General features: G+C 45.2%; 1 protein-coding gene across 10 annotated transcripts in view; it reads right to left on the minus strand.

Annotated features, from left to right (window-relative positions):
• Positions 1–18,757, minus strand: part of ank2b (ankyrin 2b, neuronal) — an 802,067-nt gene that overhangs the window by 40,343 nt on the left and 742,967 nt on the right. For all 10 annotated transcript variants that reach the window (XM_068039631.1, XM_068039677.1, XM_068039625.1 and 7 more), the window contains 2 exons: positions 16,333–16,413; positions 8,300–8,431 (listed from right to left, as the gene is read on the minus strand). In XM_068039631.1, the coding sequence (XP_067895732.1) occupies positions 8,300–8,431; positions 16,333–16,413 (213 nt within the window). The remainder of the gene's footprint in view (positions 1–8,299; positions 8,432–16,332; positions 16,414–18,757) is intronic.

The raw sequence follows: 18,757 nt of genomic DNA on the forward strand, positions 1-18,757 counted from the left end.
ACCTTCAGGCTGATGACATGCCTCCGGAGTAATCAATAAGGCAGCAGATGCTGGAACTGAAGCGTGAGGTATGTGAACATCTGGTGGAGCCTCCAAAGGTCATGCGGACAAATACGTGAATGATGGAGGAGCCTATCCAGGCCATGAGTGCAGCCATGTCTCTGGCATGTGTGTGCATGGTTTCCTCCGTAGACAGAGTGGCAACCCTCTTGGAGAGCCACATCCAGCATTCCACCCAATTGATGCCAGAGGTGTGCATGGACCTGCATGCCATTGCCTCCACCAAGAACTCTATGGAGCAATGGCTGGGCGAGAGGAGACGAGATGTCTGGAGTTATTGGCAGGTCCTCAAACCCCTCAGGTGAGCAGGGAGGGACAAGTGTGCCCTGAAAGGGTAGAGGTGCAGCTGCCTGAAGTACCTGGGGCCTTCTCTCAGCGCACTCCTGGCACAGATGGTGGGCCCTCTGACCCTCTGATGGTGACACCAAAACCTCATGAAGCCGCAGACAGGTGGCTCCTGCACCTATGCAGGAGGCCCTGAATATGCCTGGGCCCTTAAGGCCTCAGGCAACCAAAGGGTGACCGCCTTGGCCATCGAAAGCCATTGAGCAGAAAGGTCAGGAGCCTGCTTTCACTTCAGCTGATAGTGCAGGGGCAGAACCACATAGGAGCGTCCACAAGCACGAGAGAAAGTCCACCCAGCTGCACTTGGATTTCATGGGGTTGTATGGAGCTCCATGTCAGCTTGCTGTTCATTTGTCTTTAATTAATTTTGATTTTTTGCACCACAGAAGGAATCCTTTATTCATTAATTGCATTACTGGGCCATTAACAGTTCAAAGGCTCTTACAAAGGTGTGGTGGGAAGGACAACACTGCATGAGGTCAGTGCATTTCCTATGAATGGCCTGTTGTGATGATGGGTCCAATGAGATGGTAACAGCATTCAAGGAAAGGGCAACACGGCTACAGAAGGTGGAAGATTTATTTGCTTGAATGGGTATTTAAGGAAGGCTCATAAGAAATGTGTCTGTATTAGTGAGTCGCGAGCCTCCCTTGTGTGTATCCATTGTACCTTGCCTGCAGTCTCTTGGGGTCATCATCATATTGCACCTGGTCATCAGCTCCCTCCAAATCTTCATCCTCAGAGCAGCCATCGTGCTTCAGGATGTCCTCATTGTTCAAAGCTTCTCCCCTCCGTAGTGCTAGGTTGTGCAGAGCACAGCACACCACACCACAATGATGTGTGAGATGCTTGCGGGGGCATACTGAAGGGCTCCACGAAATCTAACTAGGTATCTGAACTGCATCTTCAGAAGCCCTATGGTCTGCTTGATGATTGCTTGGGTTGTCCTGTGGCAGATGTTGTATCTCTCCTCTGCATCTGTGCTGAGGTTCCGCACAGGCATAAGGAGCCATCTCTTCATTGAGAAGCCCTTGTCACCGAGTATCCATCTACGAAGGCCTGTGGGAAGCCTGAAAGATCGGGCACCTGGGACTATCTTAATATGTAGGTGTTGTGACAGCTTCCCGGGAACCGTGCACAGAAGGATCTGTTTGTGGTGATCGCAAACCAGTTCTACATTGAGCAAGTGATAGCCCTTCCTGTTGATGAAGGCTGCTGCCTGGTCTGTGAGAGCCTTGATAGCCACATGTGGGCACTCGATGACCACCTGAACCTGGGGAAATCCAGCGATGACCTGAAAACTACAATCCTCTTAGCCAGACAGACTGGATTGGCTGGCCCTCATGAACATGACATTGATGCAGTGATGAGCTGCAGACTGGGAGATCGCATAGATATCTCCAGAAGATCCCTGGAATGATCCTGAGGCACAGAAATTCAGCACCACAGTGACCTTCACCGCCAAAGGCAATGGGTGCCCATCACTTTCCATTGGGCTCAGCACCTCCTCCATCATGGCGCACAGCTCAGTGACTGCCACCCTGGAGAGGAGCAGTCTTCGGCGACACTGCTGCTCTGACATTTGCAGGAAGCAGAGCCTCTGACGGTAAACCCTATCTGGTGAGTAGCATCGTCTGCGCGCAAGAGGTTGGTTCCGTGCCCCCCTTTTCCCGCCTTGTCTGTGTCCTCTTCCAGCCTCATGTTCCTGGTGCCCCTCTGGGTGCTGCAGCCCTGCTCCCAATGGCTATAGTTCTCTCCCTCTCTGATACTCCTCCTCACTGGAAGTCTCAAAGCCTGAATGAATGAACCCCAGAGCAAATTGCTGCACTCACTTCTCAATGCTGCCCACCTTCCTTAGTCTGTACACACAAGTAGCAAGTCAGAGAGGACACTCAACTCTGCTTGGCCAGTTTCCAAATTACTACTGCTACTTTTTACTGATGATTACCCTCCCGACAATGCCACACTACCTCTCACAACGGCTGCCGACAGCAGCCAAGACCGATCTTCCACTGAGCTACTGCCTCCTTATAACTGGTGAGGCTCTGAAGCTCTGTTGTTCTCGTGGGCCTTTCGCAAAATTCTGGTAAAAGCTGGTAAAATTGCAATAATTGCCTGTTCAACAGTCTTAATTACCTTCCCACTGCCTTCAAGCATGGCCTCCAGCCGCCAGCCTAGCCGCCTCCGGAAATATCCAGTAGCAGCATAAACATGTCGAGCCGCCCTCCCAACACCTTCTACTGCCATTTTGCCACCCTTCCCGCCTCCTAGGCCACCGATAAAATTCTGCCCATGAAGTACAAAAGTCAGGAAGTTATAAAACACTAGTTTTCCCCCAGTTGGAATATTGTGTGCAATTCTGGGAACCACACTTTAGGAAGGATGTGTAGACATTAGAGAGGATACAGAAAATTACTAGAATGGTTCCAGGAATGAGGGATTACAGATATGTAGATGGACTAGAGAAGCTGGTGTTTATCTCCTTCGAGCAGAGACGGTTAAAAGGAAATTTGATAGAGGTATTTAAAATCATGAAGGTTTTAGATAGACTAAACAAACAGAAGGTTGAACTATTGGCTGAAGGGTCGAAAACCAAAGGGCAGAGATCTAAGGTGATTGGCAAAAGAACTAGAGGCAACATAAGGAAAAACTTTTTTTACGGAAGAAATGGTTAAAATTTGGAAGGCACTGCCTGATAGGGTGGTGGATACAGATTCAATGGTAGCCTTCAAAAGGGAATATTTGCATGAGAAAAAAAATTGCATGGATATGGGGAATGAACAGGGGAGTGGAACTAACTGAATTCTTGTCAAATAAGCCAGCTAGGATGTTGAGCTTGTGCACAGTTTGATTTATCCAGACAATGGGGAGGAAGAGGAGGAGGACGAGGGGAGAATTGGTGGCAAGGGTACAGAGTTTGTACCAACAATAAAAGACAATGACTTCAGTATTCCCAACGCTTAGCCAAAACTGGATTTCAGGCAGACGGGTTGATAGCACGAATAGCGGATGGGCTAGGAAAGGTAGTAGAAAGGTAAAGCATGGTGTCATTAGCATACATACAGAAACTGACCCCATGTCTGTGGGTGATGCTGTCAAGTATAGTATGTACATAAGGAAGAGGACATGGATGGATCCTTAAGGGACTCCAAAGATGATGGTATAGAATTGGGAAGATAAGCAATTGCTGTAGATGCTCTGGTTAGGGTTGGAATAGCTTGAGTGGAACCAAGTGGGTATTAGTCCCATTGAGTTGGACAACAGAAGAGTGGTGTTGGAGGAAAATGTTGTGATCAACTGTGTCAAAGGCTGCAAAGAGGTCGAGCAATATGAATTGGAACAATGTGGCAGTGTCACAGCCAGAAAGAATATTACTCTTCACTTTGGTTCGCGCCTATCAGTGCTGTGGCTGGGGCAGAAAACTGACTGAAGGGATGGAAGTAAGGGTCTAAAGGACATCTGGACATGGATCTGGTGCAGTGACAATCTATTTCAGAACCTGTGAGAGGAATAGAAGTAAGCAACAGAGGAGGATGAACAAATATCATTAATATTAATAACACCACAACCCGAGATGGGTGGGAGTAGGAGACGTGGAGTGGAATTAAACCGTCAAATGCCCAAAAGGTGACCATAAACGACTGCACATGTGCCCAATGTGATTTTTACGAGTTTCATGGCAACCGAGTGTCCTGCCATAGAGAGGGGGGACATTTCATTAAAATATTTAAATTAGTCTCCCACAGTGCAATTGAGAGCCTGACTTAAAATTCATTGCTGCTGCGCAGGTTTTCCAAGGCACAGGAAACCTGTAGTGAAAGGGAGTCTGAACTGCTGCTCCCCAAGATAAGTGTTTTATGTAGACTCCTAGTGGGCCAGGAGGGGCAGGAGTCCTCCTCTCAGCCCCTCAAGGAACCTTCAGCCTTACTCCATTCTGATCGCTGACCTTGCCCCCTGCTAACCCAATCTAGTGAACCCATCTGGTTCACTAATGTTCTTTAGGGAAGGAAATCTGCCATCCTTACCTGGTCTGGCTTACATGTGACTCCAGACCCACAGCAATGTGGTTGATTCTTAAATGCTCTTTGAAATGGCCGAGCAAGCCACTCAGTTAAGTGCAATTAGCGATGGGCAATAAATGCTGGCCTAGCCAGAGACACCCACATCCCATGAATGAATAAATAAAAAAAAGAAAAATGCCAGGGTCCATCCCAAAGAGTCCCTGTCTGCAGCCTCCTGCCACTGGTTTACCCTCCCAGTCACTGGCCAGGCAGTCAATTTGACCAGCTGCTGGACAGGAATGCATCAAAAACGATAATAGGGTTGTTAAATTCGGCATGACCTGCATTTCCTCAGCCTGTCTGGATTCTTTGGCTGTTTTTGGTCTCCCCACACCCTCCCTGTAAATAGCAGGGCCAAGGACTCAGTATCAGTGACAAAGAAATCCATAAGCTCCTAGCACTTGCTAGTGTTGATGGTGGGGTGGTGGGTGTTCACGATGAGGGGTTTAAAGGGGCAGTTGGTATTAGCATAAAGGGGTTTCGGGTTAGGGTTGCCATCTGGACTGATCTTAAATTAGTAGATGGTTTTGGTAGTTTCCTGGTGTTGTCAGCCAGACCTGGTGGTGGATGGCTAAGCCAGTTGCATGCCAGAAGTGCTTAAGTTTGCAACCCTTCCACTTGAGGAATTAAAAGGACTGTACCAGGGGAATGACTGGGATGGGAGACTGTTAAATGTGGGGAGAAAGGCTCCAAAGGTGGAGCTGATGGAGTGGTTGAGCAAATCAACAGCTATCATGAGATCAGAGGGCCAAAGATTAGGCAGTTAAAGAGGCCATGGGCGATAGTAAGGTCAAGGAAGTGGCTTTTTTTTTTATTCATTCGTGGGATGTGGGCATCGCTGGCTAGGCCAGCATTTATTGCTCATCCCTAATTGCCCTTGAGAAAGTGATGGTGAGCTGCCTTCTTGAACTGCTGCAGTCCTTGGGGTGTAGGTACACCAACATGCTCTTAGGAAGGGAGTTCCAGGATTTTAACCCAGCGACAGTGAAGGAACGGCAATATAGTTCCAAGTCAGAATGGTGTGCGGCTTGGAGGGGAACTTGCAGGTAATAGTGTTCCCGTGCATCTGCTGCCCTTGTCCTTCTAGTTGCTAGAGGTCGCGGGTTTGGAAGGTGCTGTCGAAGGAGTCTTGGTGAGTTGCTGCAGTGCATTTTGTAGATGGTACACACTACTCCGATCATGTGTCGGTGGTGGAGGGAGTGAATGATGAAGGCGTTGGATGGGGTGCCAATCAAGTGGGCTGCTTGGTTCTGGATGATGTCGAGCTTCTTGAGTGTTGTTGGAGCTGCACTCATCCAGGAAAGTGGAGAATATTCCATCACATTCCTGACTTGTGCCTTGCAGATGGTGGACAGGCTTTGGGGAGATAGGAGGTGAGTTACTCGCCACAGAATTCCCAGCCTCTGTCCTGTTCTTGTAGCCACAGCATTTATATGGTTACTCCAGTACAGTTTATGGTCGATGGTGACCCCCAGGATGCGGATAGTGGGGTATTCAGCAATGGTAATGCCACTGAACGTCAAGGGGAGATGGTTAGATTCTCTCTTGTTGGGATGGTCATTGCCTGGCACTTTGGTGGTGCAAATGTTACTTGCCACATATCGGTCCAAGCCTGGATGTTGTCCAAGTCTTGCTGCATCTGAACACAGGCTGCTTCAGTATCTGAGGAGTCTTGAATGGTGCGGAACATTGTGCAATCTTCAGCAAACACTTCTGACCTAATGATGGAGGGAAGGTCATTGATGAAGCAGCTGAAGATGATTGGGCCTAGGACACTACCCTGAGGAACTCCTGCAGTGATGTCCTGGGACTGAGATGATTGACCTTCAACAACCATAAACATCTTCCTTTGTGCTAGGTATGACTCCAACCAGCGGAGAGTTTTCCCTCTGATTCCCATTGACTCCAGTTTTGCTAGGGCTTCCTGATGCCATACTCAGTCAAATGCTGCATTGATGTCAAGGAAAGTCACTCTCACCTCACCTCTGGAGTTCAGCTCTTTTGACCAAGGCTGTAATGAGGTCAGGAGCTGAGTGGCCCTGGCGGAACACAAACTAAGTGTCAGTGAGCAGGTTATTGCTCAGCAACTGCCGCTTGATAGCACTGTTGACAACCCCTTCCATCACTTTGCTGATGATCGGGAGTAGACTGATGGGGCGGTAATTGGCCGGGTCAGATTTGTCCTGCTTTTTGTGTACAGGACATAACTGGGCAATTTTTCACATTGCAGGGTAGATGCCAGTGTTGTAGCTGTATTGGAACAGCTTGGCTAGTTCTGGAGCACAAGTCTTCAGTACTATTGGCAGAATGTTGTCAGGGCCCATAGCCTTTACCTTCAGCCGGTTCTTGATATCACAGTGAATCGGATTGGCTGAAGACTGGCATCTGTGATGCTGGGGACCTCAGCAGGAGGCCGAGATGGATCATCCACTCGGCACTTCTGGCTGAAAATGGATGCAAATGCTTCAGCCTTGTCTTTTGCACTGATGTGCTGGGCTCCCCCATCGTTGAGGATGGGGATGTTTGTGGAACTTACTCCTCCTGTCAGCTGTTTAATTGTCCACCACCATTTACGACTGGATGTGGCAGGACTGCAGAGCTTAGATCTGATCCGTTGGTTGAGGGATTGCTTAGCCCTGTCTATTGCACGCTGCTTCCGCTGTTTGGCATGCAAATATGGGTAGGAGAGTTTATATTGCCCTCCTGAAGGAGGGAAGTCAATTCATAGCAGTGCACAAGGGGATCTGAGATGGAAGTTTAAGTCACCAAGGATGAAGATCTGTGCAAAGGCTGAGACAAGAAAGAGAAGCTTTCTCAGGAAAAAACCCAGGGTAAAGGTTGGAAGTGGATACTAATGAGGATTTCAAAGGAGAAGTTAAAATGTGGAACATGGTTAGGTGCTTGAATGAAAAGGTGTCAGAGGAGTTTTGGGAAAGGCCAGGGTATGACTTGCTGTTGAGGGCTATTCTGCCATTGCAGCAGTTTCTGTGGTGTGAGTGATGGACAGTATAGCCAAGCTGGGAGGCTTCGGCAAGGAAGAATGAGCCAAGTTTAATCAAAGCTTGTCTGCCAATACGATCATCCACAATAAGGTTGAGGGTGGCATGGGCCTTGCTCATAGGTGGGCTGGCATTCTGGAAGAAAATGCAGAGTGGGGCAGTGATTATTGAGGGTGGTGGTAGGTGTGGCTGTTGGGACCAGAAGCAGGTTGCTGAGGTTAGCTCCCAATGGGTGCATAATGTGGGAAGGTTGGTGACAGAGAAGGATGTTACTACTCTTAACCCAGTGGTGCTTGCCACATTGGATCCATTGGAGGATGCCAGGAGAGGCACCCAGAGTAGCTGTGGGTTTGTTCAAGGGAGATTCAAGCCCTGGGATGATGGCAGAAGTGAATGAAGGCCGAGGAGTAATGAAGAATTGGAGTGGGAATTTGGTGATGAAGTACTTGATAGGGAAGAGATGAGAGGTGGTTTGGCTGGGTGTAAAGGAAAGGACAGCAAAGTGTAAGGTGTGCTGACACCTGAACAATTTACCAGTTTTCTCAGGTAAGCCCTGATAGATTTTTAAAACTATTTTAAATCTATGCTTTCAGGTACAGTGGATTGCAATGTTTTTAACTGACCAATATAGTTAACTAGAAACAGATAATGACACAACACTGCTAGTGGACTGCAGTGTTGCTGGAACTATTATTGACACTGGAGGTATCTTTTGCTGATACAAGATATAAATGAGATTCAAACCTATACATAAGCCAATGATGCAAGGAGTACACATAATTCAGATCTGCACTTTATATATAAATGCTAGTAAACGTGCTTAAATAGTCTTACCTGAAGCACACTTGCCATCTCTTTCCATCCAATATTTTAATAGTGCTTGGCTCTGGTCCACCAATGAATTTGGATTTTCAATTCTGATCTGATGGATCTGTTCCTCACTGAAGTCCAGTTCCCTAGCCAGCTCTGACAATAACAGCAAATGGGTTTACAAATAATATTCACATATTGTACTTTTGGGTTTCTTTTGACTGAATCACAACCAAAGTATTGCAGGCACACAAAAACAAAAAGTGCTGGAAAATCTCAGCAGGTCTGGCAGCATCTGTGGAGAGAGAAGCAAAGTTAACGTTTCAGGTCAGTGACCTTTCATCAAAACTGGCAAAGGTTAGAAAAGAATTAGGTTTTAAGCAAGTGAAGAGGAGGGGAGGGGAAGAGAACAAAGGGGAAAGTGTTTGATAGGGCAGAGGGTGATTAAATAACAAAACTGTCCTGGGACAAAGGCAAAGCGTGTGTTAATCCTTGTGGTGGCAGACAATGCATTAGTCCAGAGAGACTGAGAGACTGTTAATAGCAGAATAATGAGCAGCTACATGATGACATGAAAAGCAGGCACATGGTTAAAAAATAAAATATTAAAAAAAGGTCAGTCATGCTCTGAAGTTATTGAACTCAATGTTCAGTCCGCAATGCTGTAGAGTGCCTAATCAAAAGATCAGGTGCTGCTCCTTGAGCTTGATTTGATGTTCACTGGAACACTGGAGCAGGCCAAAGACACAAACGTTGGCATGGGAGCAGGGGGGAGTGTTGCTATCTCATGTTTTGACGAAAGGTCACTGACCTGAAACGTTAACTTTGCTTCTCTCTCCACAGATGCTGCTAGACCTGCTGAGTTTTTCCAGCACTTTTTGTTTTTGTTTCAGATTTCCAGCATCCGCAGTATTTTTGCTTTTATCAAAGTATTGCAGGAAATTCAGGCATGCCATGATTTCAGACAATGGAAATCCTATGAGGCCTGCTGATCTCCTTACCCATACTCCTGATCATGGACATAATTGTTCTCAATGATGCAAGATTATAACATAATTGTAAGTTTATCAAGATAATATTTCCTGTTGATTCCAGGGACATTCTCTGTCCAGTGCATATCATAAAGGCTCATAGGATATCTAACTTAATTTCTTATTTAGAGATAGTTTTTCAAAAAAAGGAGGAATACAGAGAAAAGGAATCTGCACAAGATAAGGAGGATTATGTACTGTCCTTAAAGAACATTTTGGGAAAATCCTGAGGTAGCATGTGGAACCTATGGTTAGTACAGTGCTAATCAATAAAAGCAGACATATTCAGGGGTTGCTCCAAATTTGACCAAGATTTCACCTCACATTTTCATTTATCACATGACATTTCCAACCTTTCACAACTGAGATATCTTGGATCTTCCTAGGCTGGCAGTGCCGCAGGTCTTATCCATTCTCCAGCACCTCAAGATAGATTTTCTACCCACTGCCAATAAATGGTTGTCAAGCATAGCCCCGTATTTCTAAAATGAATGCCCACAAGACAGCAAAGAAGAATTAATCCAAAGGTTGTCAATGAAAAGCTAACGGCAAGCCATAAAAATTAATGCTCCTGCTTCTAATGGACTAAATGATAAGTGAGAGAAAAACACAGAACAATAATCTGGAAAATGAATCAAATGGAAGCAGAGTTGGGGAATCTGATAAGAGTAACTGACGAATCAATAGCACTGATGATGCATTAAACAAAAAATTATTGGAGCTTGTAACAAAGGCATTGTAATAATTGTGGGGATTTTAATCTTCATATAGAGTGGACCAATCAAATTGACAAAGGTGGTCTGGAAGATGAGTTTGTAGAATGCTTTCATGATATTATGCTGGAACATTATGTTGTGGAACCAACTGGGGATAAAATGATTTTAGATCTAATATTGTGCAATGAGGCAGGGCAAATAGTGATCATAATAAAATTGAATTCCACATTAAGTTTGAAGACAACATACTTCAATCACAAGCAGGAATATTAAGCTTAAACAAAGCCAATTACTTAGGTATGAGGGGAGAGTTGGCTAAGGTTGATTGGGCCATCAGACTAAGAGGCATGGTGGTAAATAAACAGTGGGACACACTTAAAGAAAAAATTCAAAATGATCCAAAAAAAAATACTCCATTGAAAAGCTAAACCTCAGCGAAAAAGATCCATCCATGGCTTACTACGGAGGTTAAGGATAGTATTAGATTAAAAGAAGTGGCTTACAATGTTGCAAAGAATAGCAGTATGTCTGAGGATTGGGAATGTTATAAAAACCAGCAAAGAGTTGATAAAAAGAGAAAGAATAAAATATGAGAGTAAACTAGCCAGGAATTTAAAAAAAGATCGTAAAAACTTTTATAAGTATAGAAAAATGAAGAGAGTCGCTAAAGTAAACGTTGGTCCTTTCGAAGCAGAGACAGGAGAAATTACTGAAGGAAATGAGGAAATGGCAGAGACATTGAACAAATATTTTGTATCTGTCTTCACAGTAGAAGACACAAATTACATACCAGAAATACAGAGTAACCTAGGGACTTGTAAGAGTGAGGAAATTAAGGTAATTACTATCAGCAGGGAAAAAGCACTGGAGAAACTCAAGAAACTAAAATCTTACAAATCCCCTGGAGCTGATGGCCTACATTCTAGGGTTCTGAAAGAGGTAGCTGTCGAGATAGCGGATGCACTGGTTATTATTTTTCAAAATTCCCTAGGTTCTGGAATGGTTCCAGCAGCTTGGAAGTTAGCAAATATAACACTGCCATTCAAGAAAGGAGGGAAGGTGAAAACAGGGAACTATAGGCCAGTTAGCCTGACATCAGTCGCTGGGAATGTGCTAGAATCCATTATTAAGGAAGTCTTAACAACACACTTAGAAAAAACATAGTATGATTAGAACAAGTCAACATGGTTTTATGAAATCCTGTTTGACAAATTTATTCAAGTTTTTTGAGGATGTAACTAATAGTGTATATAAAGGGGAACCAGTAGATGCAGTATACTTGGATTACCAAAAGGCAATCAATAAGGTGTCACGCAAAAGGTTAATATGCAAGATAGTGTTCTAGGCCCAACCATCTTCAGCTGCTTCATCAATGACCTTCCCTCCATCGTAAGGTCAGAAGTGGGGATGTTCGCTGATGATTGCACAATGTTCAGCACCATTCACGACTCCTCAGATACTGAAGCAGTCTGTGTAGCAAGACCTGGACAAAATTCAGGCTTGGGCTGATAAGTGGCAGACAATGACTATCTCAAACAAGAGAGAATCTAATCATCTCCCCTTGACATTCAATGGCATTACGATCACTGAATCCACCACTATCAACATCCTGGGGGTCATCATTGACCAGAAACTGAAGTAACCATATAAATACTGTGGCTACAAGTGCAGGTCAGAGGCTAGGAATTCAGCAGCGAATAACTCGCCTCCTGATTCCCCAATGCCTGTCCACCATCTACAAGGCATAAGTCAGGAGTGTGATGGAACACTCTCCACTTGCCTGGATGGGTGCAGCTCCAACAACACTCAAGAAGCTCGACACCATCCAGGACAAAGAAGCGCACTTGATTGGCATCCCATCTACAAACATTCATTCTCTCTACCACTGACGCACAGTGGCAGCAGTGTGTACCATTTACAAGATGCACTGCAGCAACTCACCAAGGCTCCTTAGACAGCAGCTTCCAAACCCGCAACCTCTACCACACAGAGAGTGGTGGGTGCGTGGAATGCACTGCCAGTGGTGGTAGTAGAAGCAGATACATTAGGGACATTTAAGTGACTCTTGGATAGGTACATGGATGATAGTAGAATGAAGGGTATGTAGATAGTTTGATATTAGAGTAGGTTAAAGGGTCGGCACAACATCGTGGGCCGAAGGGCCTGTACTGTGCTGTACTGTTCTATGTTCTATGTTCTAGAAGGACAAGGGCATCAGATGCATGGGGACATCACCAGCTGCAAGTTCCCCTCCAAGCCACACACCATCCTGACTTGGAACTATATCGCCGTTCCTTCACTGTCGTTGGGTCAAAATCCTGGAACTCCCTTCCTAACAGTACCTACCCCACATGGACTGCAGAGGCTCAAGAAGGCAGCTCACCACCACCTTCTCAAGGGCAATTAGGGATGGGCAATAAAGGCTGTCCTAGCCAGCAATGCCCCCATCCCACAAACAAATATAAAAAAGAAGGATCATGGAGCTGGGGTGGTGTATTAGCAAGAATAGAGGATTGGTTATTGTACAGGCAGTAAAGAACAGTGATAAATGGGGCATTTTCAAGTTTGCAGGTTGTGACTAGTGGAGTTCTACAAAGATCAGTGCTGAAGCCTCAGCTATTTACAATCTATATTAATGACTTAGACGAAGAGTCAGTGAATAATGAATCTAGGTTTACTGACGATACAAAGCTAGGTGGATATGCAAGCTGTGAGGAGGACACAAAGAAGCTGCAAAGAACCATAGAAAAATTACAACACAGAAGGAGACTATTCAGCCCATCATGTCTGTGCCAGCTGAAAAAACTAGCTGCCCAATCTAATCCCACCTTCCAGCACTTGGTCCATAGCCTTGCAGGTTACAGCACTTCAGGTGCATGTTCAGGCACCTTTTGAAAGAATTGAGGGTTTCTGCCTCCACCACCGTTCCTGACAGTGAATTTTAGGCACCCACCACCCTCTGGTTGAAAATGTTTTTCCTCATGTCCCCTCTAACCCTTCTACCAGTCACCTTAAATCTGTGCCTCCTGGTAATTCACCTCTCCACTAGGGGAAACAGGTCCTTCCTGCCTACTCTATCTAGGCCCCTCATAACTTTGTATACCTCAGTTAAGTCACCCCTCACTCTCCTCTATTCTGAGGAAATCTACCCTAGCCTATCCAATCTTTCCTCATAGCTGCAACTTCCACACCCTGGCAACATTCTTGTAAATCTCCTCTGTACTCTCTCCAAAACAATTATGTCCTTCCTGTAATGTGGTAACCAGAACTGTACGCAATACTCCAGCTGTAGCCAAACCAGTGTTTACATTATATTACATCCCTGCTTTTATATTCTATACCTCGGCTATATGCCTTCTTCACCTCTCTATCTACCTGTCCTGCCACCTTCAGGGACCGGTGGACATGCACTCCAAGGTCTCTCACTTCTTCTACCCTTCTCAATATCCTCCCACTTATTGTGTATTCCCTCGCTTTATTCGCCCTCCCCAAATGCATTACCTTATAGTTTTCTGGATTGAATTCCATTTGCCACTTTTCTGCTCACTCAACCAAACCATTGATATAGTTCTGGAGTTTACAGCTATTCCCTTCACTATCAATTACACGGCCAATTTTTGTGTCATCAGCAAATTTCCCAATGACTCCCACATTTAAGTCCAAATCATTAAGTATACCACAAACAGCAAAGGGACCCATCACTGAGCCCTGTGGAACACCACTGGAAACCATTTTCCATTCGCAAAAACATCTGTCGACTACTACATTTTGCTTCCTGTTACAGAGCCAATTTTGGATCCAACCTGCCACATTCCCCTGTATCCCATGGGCTTTCATTTTACTGACCAGTCTGCCATGTGGGACCTTGTCAAATGCCTTACTAAAATCCATGTAGACCGCATCCAATACACTACCCTCATTAATCCTGCTTGCTACATCCTCAAAAAAACTCAACAAAGTTAGTAAGACATGACCTTCCCTTAACAAATCCATGCTGACTATCCTTGATTAATCCATGCCTTTCTAAGTGGCAGTTTATCCTGTCCCTCAGAATTGATTCTAATAATTTACCCACCACTGAGGTCAGACTGACCAGCCTATAATTATTTGGCCTATCCCTCGCACCCTTTTTAAACAATGGTACAATGTTCACAGACTTCCAATCATCTTTCTTATTTCTTATATTCTTATGTTCTTATGAATAATTTATTGTGGCCGGAATCGTAATTAAGCTGATTTTCTAGTATGTGTCGCATTTAATGATTATTTATTAGAGGAGTTAGTAATAAAAGGTAATAATCTGGGATTTCTGTTTAGGGTTCAATTGATTTCCAGCTGTAACTTTGGTAAGAGACCGGCAGAATTCCCAGAGAAATGGATTTAACCGTTGTTTAAACCATTTCACCAGACATTCTGTCAATTTCCCAGTAATTTACAATGTAAGATTGGAAAATTCAGGAACAAATGTTTTTTTTAAAAAAGGTACTCACTAAGAAATACCCTTGGACTAATAGCAGACTTTGGGTCAATTAAGTTGGAGCAACCAGTGGCAACTGGATTAATAAGAGGCATGCAACAAATCTTCAATAAATCTGCCACTGATAGATTTTCAACAATATATAAGTACTACCTTTTCTAATCCTGCCTTTCCTTTGTATGAATAATCCTGTCTTGAATGGGAAGTATTGAGGGCAATGGCATGAGCAATTAATTACTATTTGAAGAGACATAATTGATCAAGGAAATGTTAATGCTCATACCATTGCAACTATATATTTTATTAATTCTCCCACTATGATAGGCTTACTATTTTTTCTCAAGACAGTTCTCCTCCTTCTCCAAGATGTCAAAAGTATTCACTATTTAAATGGAATATTCCAAAATTAAATACTAAAACGGTACAGAGAACAAAGGAATGTGCATCAGAATTCTTTGTAATGGCTACATTGAAAAGGGGTACAGATTATGACGTGCTTTCTTTAAAGAGTTACAGTCTTTAACACAATCTCAGGGCACAAGCCATATACATGTGGTGTAATAGGTACATCAACCTTGCTGCACCCCATTCTCCCTGCTCCACACATCAAATGTATTTAATACCTGTCAAGACACTAGTAACATTCAGCATGAAAATAACGGCTATTGAGCACTGCAAATTTGATACATGTACAATAATTTAAAACCACAGAAGAAAAGTCATAAATTGTGATGTTTGTGTTTGTTTTTGGTAATGCAGTGTGTTGTTGCTCCACTGAACAGTGTCCTGAGTAATGTTGTATAGACTGATACAGTGAACTCTCAATCTCAGCTTTGTCAAAATGCAATGGCACACAGAGGAACCCAGGCTTCTTCACACTGACAAGGGGTAGAACAACCAGCCTAACACATTCTTCTGCATCTCCTAATGAGCATTTACAGAAGACATGGACAGAAGCTGAATATCAAATCAAACAGTCAGCTGCATAATGGTGCAGGATTTTCAAACCTTGCCGAGGAGGGGAATGGAGGTGGCCCAAAAATACAAGACTGGCTGGGTTGCTGGTTCCCTGACCTCATTCCCAATGCTGGCCATTTTTGCTGAGGCAGGTTCGGGGCCGGCACAACTACCCACCCCTACGAGACGGGCAGCCAATTAGGCTCATTAAGAGCCTTATTAAGGGCACTGAAAGGAGGCCAACTGGGATTTTCCATTTGGCCTCCAGTTTACTGGCGTGACGGGGAAAGTTTAACTGCCTGGAGGCAGGCACCTAGTGGCAGACCTGGGGACCAGCATTCCAGGCAGATCCACAGGCACTCCCTGCCTGCCCTGGGTGTGGGTGTGGCCAAAGGCCGCTCTGTAGAAGGAGCTTCACCCACCCGCCGCCTCCCCCCACTTTGAAAAAAGTCGAGGACAGCGCCTCCGTGTTGACACACCCTCTCAGTTACTTGCCCGCCAACGCAGCCTGCTGCTCCCCTCAAGCTGGAAGGCCTCTGATTGGCCCTTCAACTTCGAGAACCTGCCTGCTGCCCTTAATTGGACAGGCAATCTGTCTTCATGCCAATTAAGGGGCACCCTGGTCAAAATCCCAAAAAGGTGACTGCTTGCCCCCCCCCCCCCCCAGGTACTGGTTTGGGACCCAGAAACAGATCCGACTCCTGTTTCCCGCCCTGACGCAAAAATTTAGCCCATGGTGGGTGAAATGGAGAAACTAAAACAACATGAAAGGAAACAAAAATTATTCATCATTTGTTCTCACTTCAACTGCCAGACCAATCTTTTAAATAAAGATTTGGAAATTAAAGCTTAAAGATACTGAGTTATGAATTTTACCTGTCCAGCTGAATCCAAGGTGGTCAGCAATAAGGTAGAGCCTTTGTTCAGCTCTTTCAGAATCCTCCTGAGCATCCACAGCTTAAATTAAAAAAAGAAACAGCAACAGCTTGTGTATTATATTTGTGGCAATGCAGGTACTCTGGCAAAGAAGACAATCTATTAATATTGATAACAAGGTGCACTACCAAATGAAGTCTTTCCCTTTAATACAGTTGGAAACACTGACAAGCCAGTTTGGAGTGAAGGAATACAAAACTTACTCTTGACTGAAATGAAAAATTCAGAGCAACTTCCTTAATTTTGGAAAGTTTGGATGAGAGTTCAGATTAGGTTCCACAATTTGGATTGGAAAATTGCCCTACTCCTGAGACTGTGCCAATCCCACACTTTGGAAGAAATCTTCCAATTTCTAAAAAAAAGGTTTTAATATAACTGACCCTCCTCTTGAGTCTTGCTGTAATTCTGCTGCTCTGTCCTCAGTAGAAAACATATCAAATTCCAGGAGCCTTCAACTAATGTTGGAAACATAAGACGAGAATTTTTTGCTAAAGACATTCGAATTAAGCTTTACTTAAATTTTCTTGTTAAATTAGAAAGAATAGTGGCTCCCACAAAAATAATCTGATAAATTGGATGACAGCAGATACATAGCAGGAACAAAGCACCTAAGTATCATTATGTACACCACTGTATCACAAAGACATGATAAGGCCACCAAACATATGGGGAGAATTTTATTCTGGCGGCAGGGGTCTGGTAAAAGCGGCGCCGAGATCCTTGTGTCCCTCTTCACTGGAAAGCCCGCTGAGTTTAGTGTCAATCAGGCACTTAAGTGGACAGTGTCGGGCCTTCCACAGGATCAAGAATTCTGTCAAGGGAAGTCCACCCTTGGAGAGCTGCCAGCCAATCAGAGGCCAGCAGCTGAAGCATCAACGCAGAGGTGGTGGCAGTTGCTGGAGGTGCACGAATCAGAGGGCGAGGAGCATCCCTGGAACTAAGCCTCAGGTAGGTCAGGGTGAGAGGCATCTCACAGGGTGGGGATCGCGGAGGGGAGTGGGGTTGGCAGCAAAGGCAGGGGGTAGCCCTCAGCAGGCCCCCCTTCCCGGTGCTGGGTCCTTGGTTCAGGCACTAAGTGCCTTTTAATGAAGGACCCACCCCCATAGCAGCTTGGAAGCAGCCCACACGGCTGCATAGCTAATTGCAGCTGCAGCGGGAAGAGGCCCTTTATTGAGTGTTAATTGCCCAGTTAAGGGCCTCAATTGGTGGCAGGATGGGAAGGATATTCACAGAACTAAATTTTGGCTGAGGCGGGAAGGTGGCAGGAAACACCTGCAACCATCCCACCCGATTTTATGCTCTCCCCACCTCCAAACCCACCAAAGGGGACAGCATAAAATTCCTCCCCCGCCCCACTTTGTGTGCATAAAATTCTGATCTAACTATTTTGCTGTGAATTATGTATTAGTGTCTTTAGTAGAAATATTATTTTTCACATAACCTTTCAAAGAAAGGGAACCATTTTTAAATAGATTAAAGCTCCCACAATAAAACAATACATGAAAGATCCTGTAGCAGCAGAGGCAGTGCAGAGAAGAGCTACAAGGCTGATCTCCAGTGCTAAAGGCCTGAATTATGAGGAAAGATTGATGACAATTTAAAAAGAAGCCTCTGAGAAGTGACCTTATAGAGAATAATAATTTTAAAATATGGAAACGTAAATCTAGAAAATTAATTTAAATTCAGCTGTGGGAATAAGGAAAGCGGTAACCAGGTTGAATCTTGTCCAAGAGTCAAGTTCTGCCACTGGGACCCAAAGTATGAGCCGACCCCATTCCGGCGTGCGGCAGGACCCTGGGGCAACATTTTGCTCGTGGTGGCCAATTAACAAGTCATTGCGGGGCACGCTGTCCAACTGGGGATGGTGGTCAATGCCCCAGAGCTGTTGGCTCAATCAGAGGGCCAGCAGCTCAGCAGCGCCACAGTGGCCGGCCACTGCTGAGGCTGCATCACAAAGGAGAGGGCATAACGCTGAGGCACCCTCCAAGACCAGTGAGTTTTTCTTTGGGGATACCAGGCCAGGCAGGTTGGGTGTGTGTGTGTGTGTGTGTTCTGGCAGCAACGCCTTGGACACGGGGGTAGCCATGGTCACCGGGGTGGGGGGCTCTCTGTGGGCCGTGCAGCACTCATCAACAATGTCCCTCCCGGCTCCTCGCCCCAGGAGCTCACTGGGCGGCCACCAGGTTTTACCACATTACTGAAACAGCTCTGATCAAAGTCACAAATGACATCCTATGTGATTGTAACAAAGGTCAACTTACCCTTCTTGTCCTGCCTGACCTGTCTACAGTCTTTGACATGATTGGTCGTACCATCCTCCTACAATGCCTCTCCACTGTCATCCAGCTCGGTGGGACTCCTCTCA

The sequence above is a fragment of the Heterodontus francisci genome, chromosome 1 (genome assembly GCF_036365525.1).
Source record: "Heterodontus francisci isolate sHetFra1 chromosome 1, sHetFra1.hap1, whole genome shotgun sequence".
Taxonomy (NCBI): Eukaryota; Metazoa; Chordata; class Chondrichthyes; order Heterodontiformes; family Heterodontidae; genus Heterodontus; species Heterodontus francisci.